We start from the raw sequence: 6,000 nt of genomic DNA, 5'->3' as shown, positions 1-6,000 counted from the left end.
GGTTATATTCACTAGACAAAACAGAGGCAAACGGGCTGAAATTGGGGGAGGTACTATGTCAACTTAACCCTCCAGATGAGCTTCAATGCCATACAACTCTCCTTCCGTGGCCTCCAACTGCTCTTAAATACAAGTAAAACTAAATGCATGCTCTTCAACCGATCGCTGCCCGCACCTGCCCGCCTGTCCAACATCACTACTCTGGATGGTTCTGACTTAGAATATGTGGACAACTACAAATACCTAGGTGTCTGGTTAGACTGTAAACTCTCCTTCCAGACTCACATCAAACATCTCAAATCCAAAATTACATCTAGAATTGGCTTCCTATTTCGCAACAAAGCATCCTTCACTCATGCTGCCAAACATACCCTCGTAAAACTGACCATCCTACCGATCCTCGACTTCGGCGATGTCATTTACAAAATAGCCTCCAATACCCTGCTCAATAAACTGGATGCAGTCTATCACAGTGCCATCCGTTTTGTCACCAAAGCCCCATATATTACCCACCACTGCGACCTGTACACTCTCGTTGGCTGGCCCTCGCTTCGTACTCGTCGCCAAACCCACTGGTTCCAGGTCATCTACAAGACCCTGCTAGGTAAAGTCCCCCCCTCATCTCAGCAGGTATATCTCTCTGGTCACCCCCAAAGCCAATTTCTCCTTTGGCCGTCTCTCCTTCCAGTTCTCTGCTGCCAATGACTGGAACGAACTACAAAAATATCTGAAACTGGAAACACTTATCTCCCTCACTAGCTTTAAGCACCAGCTGTCAGATCAGCTCACAGATCACTGCAACAGTACATAGCCCATCTATAATTTAGCCTAAACAACTACCGCTTCCCCTACTGTATTTATTTATTTTGCTCCTTTGCACCCCATTATTTCTATTTCTACTTTGCACTTTCTTCCACTACAAATCTACCATTCCAGTGTTTTACTTGCTATATTGTACTTACTTTGCGACCATGGCCTTTTTTGCCTTTACCTCCCTTATCTCACCTCATTTGCTCACATTGTATATAGACTTATTTTTCCTACTGTATTATTGACTGTATGTTTGTTTTACTCCATGTGTAACTCTGTGTTGTTGTATGTGTTGAACTGCTTTGCTTTTTCTTGGCCAGGTCGCAATTGTAACTGAGAACTTGTTCTCAACTTGCCTACCTGGTTAAATAAAGCTGAAATAAATAAATAAATAAAAACTTGTCCAATAAGAAGCACCTGCTTTCTTTTCCGTTTCTGTGACTTGAACTAATGAATATGTCTGATAAAAGTGTTCGGTGCTGCTGCTTTGAAAGTTTTGTGGCGTCTCCACACCAGATTGAAAAGTATTGCCGAAAATGCTGTCTCGCCATACATTTTCCGGTGGCTCTGGTCCTGAGATTTGGGAATGCTCCATGTATTTCTAATTTACTCCGGCTTCTTTTACTTAAACTCAATGTTTTGAATGTTTTCACTACATATGCTTTCAGCCCTAGTATTTTGTAATAATTAACACATATTCCTAATAATATCATAGGGAATAATAAAAAAAATAGCTAACAAGCTTGTTCATTAGAAGTAATGTATTCCGATCTAGTGGGAACCCTATATGTTTGGTCCACTATATTTCGTCTCCGCACACCTCCCCCCTCCCTATCCACCCCCCAAAATGAGACTCTCTAGTGGCTGCCCCCCCCCCAAAAAAATCCCTTATCTCAATGCAAGGAGGCTCGCACCATCACTCTTTACTCACTGAATATTTATTTCAGAATGCAGTATTTGCTATCAAGGTCAAGCAGCAGGCTGCTACCTTCACAGAGGAGTCATTTGCCTCCAGAGAGAGTCACTTTTTGGTGCTTTTATCTGCCAACATTTTTCTCACCGAGCCCTGGGCAGGAATGGAACCAAGCTAAAGTGACAGAGTTGGTGTCAATAAAGTGAACACAGGCAACTTTGTTTCTTTGAAACTTTGACATCGACGTAGCCTCAGATGTAAACATTGCTTGTTGTTTTTTCTCCTCCACTTATTAAATGTAAATGTTTTCTATCTTTTTCTAAATCACTCAACGCAGATACAATCCATTTCTAACATAAAGCAAAAATGCAAAGACATCTACATGGTCGTGACTTGTCATGACAGGCTGTGAAAATCTGTTTAAGGATTATCTCCACCTGTGTAATAGCCGTCCATAAGCTCCTGTTTATCTGGAGGCATGGGGAAATTATTTAAGTTTTGACATTTCTCACACAGTGCTGTTCTGCAGATGTGTGAGGTGTGTGTATGTGTACATCAATATCACTGCATGTGTGTTTGTGTGTCTGCATGCATGCATACTTGCATATTTAGGTCTGTTTATGTATTTGTGTGTGTGTGTGCATGTCCATATGTGCATAGGTGTGTGTTTATGTGTATCCAATTCAGTCCCAATGCTCCAGTCCACTCATCCTTTGGCAGTTGTGGGGGAATTTAATAGACAGAGGAAAAAAAACAAGACAGAAAATCCAGAGCCATGGCAATTGTCTACACGTGTTAGATAAATGGACCCTGACTGCCAAACCTCGTTAGAATGCCTCGGTTGACAAAAGCCTACCTGAAATCGGCCGGCACTCGCCCAGCCACTGACAGCTGACAGGGCAGAACATAATCAGCACAAACTGAATGTACCAACGTCCAGTTCAATGAATCTAGCTGGGTGTTAGGTCAGTGGTCTGAAAACCCACATGGAACTGTGACCTTAATTTAATCATTGCAGATAGATTTTCTGCATTGATTGGATGGAGTGGACACTTGATTTCAGAATAGTCTGTTGCAAAAGTGCAGGGCGGAAAATCTACCTGCAATTCTGTCCTCTCTTCAACTCAGTGTTGTTGTGATTAGTCCTTTTGTAATCATGTGAGAGAACTAAAATGAAGTGTAATTGGTGGAGATGTATAATGCAGAACCTTTCACCCAATGAACATTGCGTTGAGGCATTAGGAGAGACCTGGTTGTCAACCTCTGAAAGGACTTTGATGAGAAAACAGGCTCATGGCTACAGGGACTGTTACAGTGTTATTCAAATGGCTGTTGATCCCTCTCAATCATGCACAAAGCTAATCCTTATATCATACTGTACTCCAGTTTATAGAGCAGATTAATCTCATTGGCTACTATACTCATAAAAAAACATATCACATTCTGTACTACACATGTCACAACCTTTCCTCTCCCTCTGCCACAGCTGTGTAGATCTGTAGATCTGTCCTTGCTAGCAAGAGGAGCCTCTGCTGCCACTCGTATTAATTGTCAGACGCTGCTCCAGGGGCCAGAGAACCAGAGCTTGGCTCATTGAATTACAGACAGCAGCCTTTATTCTCCTGCCCAGGAGGCGTCGGTGGTGTAATACAACAAAGCAAGGGCCATGCACCAGTAGCAGCATCACTCCACAATGCCAGGCTAGTTTGACATTAGCGGTAGCGTTAGCGTGACACTGTTTCATTAGGTTGCTGCCCCCACATGTCAGCCCTCGGCAGCTCTGAGGCTAGTTGAAACTAGCGGCTCGCAGGCTAACTGACACACTCTGTGCATATTAATGTCAGAGGTGATGAATATAAAAAGAGGGAAACATAGAAAATAATTTGCTGCAATAGTATGCAATAGTTTCTGTACCAGCCCTTTGTAGTGAATTGGTAAGCTTTTAATAGAACATTTGCATTGTGAGTACCACAAAAAGGTGTCCTATAGCTGACAGATGACTATTTTCTTGTTGTAGTTCACTGAAGATCAAAGTTATGACTAACTAACTACAATGTTAGATATAATTCTGGTTTTAGTCAAATTGACTGATTTCATGCTTGATCATGATAGTAATCAAATCAAATGTTATTAGTCACATGCGCCAAATACAACAGGTGTAGACCTTACAGTGAAATGCTTACTTACGAGCCCCTAACCAACAATGCAGTTTCAAACAAATGCGGATAAGAGATAAAAGTAACAAGTAATTAAGGAGCAGCAGTAAAATAACAATAGCGAGACTATATACAGGGGGGTACCGATACAGTGTCAATGTGTGGGGGCACCGGTTAGTTGAGGTTGTATGTACATGTAGGTAGAGTTTTTAAAGTGACTATGCATAGATGACAAAAGAGAGTAGCATTGCTGTAAAGAGGGGTTGGGGGGGCACTGCAAATAGTCTGGGTAGCCATTTGACTAGATGTTCAGGAGTGTTATGGCTTGGGGGTAGAAGCTGTTTAGAACCCTCTTGGACCTAGACTTGGCGCTCCGGTATGGCTTGTCGTGTGGTAGCAGAGGGAACAGTCTATAACTAGAGTGGCTGGAGTCCTTGACAATTTTTAGGGCCTTCCTCTGACACCGTCTGGTATAGAGGTCCTGGATGGCAGGAAGCTTGGCCCCAGTGATGTACTGGGCCGTTCGTCCTACCCTCTGTAGTGCCTTGCGGTCGGAGGCCGAGCAGTTACCATAGCAGGCAGTGACGCAACCAGTCTGGATGCTCTCGATGGTGCAGCTGTAGAACCTTTTGAGGATCTGAGGACCCATGCCAAATCTTTTCAGTATCCTGAGGGGGAATAGGTTTTGTCGTTCCCTCTTCACAACTGTCTTGGTGTGCTTGGACCATGTTAGTTTGTTGGTGATGTGGACACCAAGGAACTTGAAGCTCTCAACCTGCTCCACTGCAGCCCCGTCGATGTGAATGGGGTCGTGCTCAGTCCTCTTTTTCCTGTAGTCCACAATCATCTCCTTTGTCTTGATCACGTTGAGGGAGAGGTTGTTGTCCTGGCACTACACCACAGTAATTGTCTGTATTTGAAAGTGTCTCCTCATTAATTCATGTATAATGTACACATTTTCAAATTTTAATGTCACAATTACAGTGAAGTTCCTTTCTTGCAAGCTCTAACCCAACAATGAAGTAATCTATAGCAATGTTATGTAGTGTGTCAGCAGCCTACAACATTAAATAAAGAGACACTTTGAGTCCATCTGCAACCCTTTCCGTTGCTCCTTGGACACTCCCTTCTGACATCAGATGGAGTTGTGTGTCAGCAGAGGTCCTATTTTACAACCTCTACCTTTAAATAGTCTACTGACCCAGTCAGGAAGTCTGTCTGCACACTGAAGCATGGTGATAAGTCCAGACAGCTGAGTTTGACATGGCCTCCCTCTCTCTCTGCTGTTATGCCTGGGACATTACCATTCAGAAGGGGAGACGTCCGTATATGGCCGGGATTGGAAACACTAAAAATAGTCCCTGGGAGACACAAATCCAGTCAAGGTTTACCTCTGAAAAATCAAAGGACTTACTTACCATTGTGAAAACATCTGCAACGGTAGGGATGTAGTGCCATTTTGAGTGTTTGAATGCTCAGTGTGATTTAAACAAGGGTTCATTGGAGGTTTGGCTCTGTGTGTGTGTGGGATCTGTGATCTGCCATGGCAACACGGTTAGTGTTGGTATAGCCTAGGTAGGGCTGAGGACATATAATAGGGCTTAACTGAAGAAACAAAGGAAGATTTTACTGAAATAACTGCAAAAGTCCTATAATGTTGGCAGTGAATATTTTACAAGCCACTTCTGATGTATCACTGTTGATAGAGTACTGATTGGGCAGTACTCTGAAGTAGCAGCAAAAGATTGTAAAAGGTTGTTATCAACATATCCCTACTTTAGATACATCTAAGTAGTCTCTGAAAGGGTTATGTGAGGTGTCTGGTTTTGTTTCTGAATTGATACTGTTTTAATTAATGTAGTGAGGCTGCCTTGGATGTCAGTTGTCATTAAAATTGCAGAATCCACTGAACTTAATCTAACACACAGATAAGGATTTTTTAGAGGGTTGACCACTGTGTCTGCCTTAAAAAACCTGCTCATATACTCTTATGAATTAATTATATTGTTGGATCCTAAAACCCACTAAATACACTTGTTCTTTACACTCACATTAGTGAGGTCCTTAAATCAATGCTGAGCCAAAATATAAATGCAACATGCAATAATTTAGTTCATAGGA

General features: G+C 42.5%; 1 protein-coding gene across 1 annotated transcript in view; it reads left to right on the top strand.

Annotated features, from left to right (window-relative positions):
• The first annotated feature begins 5,106 nt into the window (after positions 1 to 5,106).
• Positions 5,107 to 6,000, top strand: part of LOC106568000 (delta-sarcoglycan) — a 351,309-nt gene continuing 350,415 nt past the window's right edge. Inside the window, exon 1 of the mRNA XM_014137970.2 lies at positions 5,107 to 5,319. Coding sequence (XP_013993445.1) covers positions 5,143 to 5,319 — 177 coding nt within the window. The 5' untranslated portion in view covers positions 5,107 to 5,142. The remainder of the gene's footprint in view (positions 5,320 to 6,000) is intronic.

Source organism: Salmo salar, chromosome ssa13, assembly GCF_905237065.1.
Source record: "Salmo salar chromosome ssa13, Ssal_v3.1, whole genome shotgun sequence".
In the NCBI taxonomy this organism is placed as follows: domain Eukaryota; kingdom Metazoa; phylum Chordata; class Actinopteri; order Salmoniformes; family Salmonidae; genus Salmo; species Salmo salar.
The sequence above is the reverse complement of the archived record's forward strand: the minus strand, read 5'-3'. Positions and strand labels throughout refer to the sequence as shown.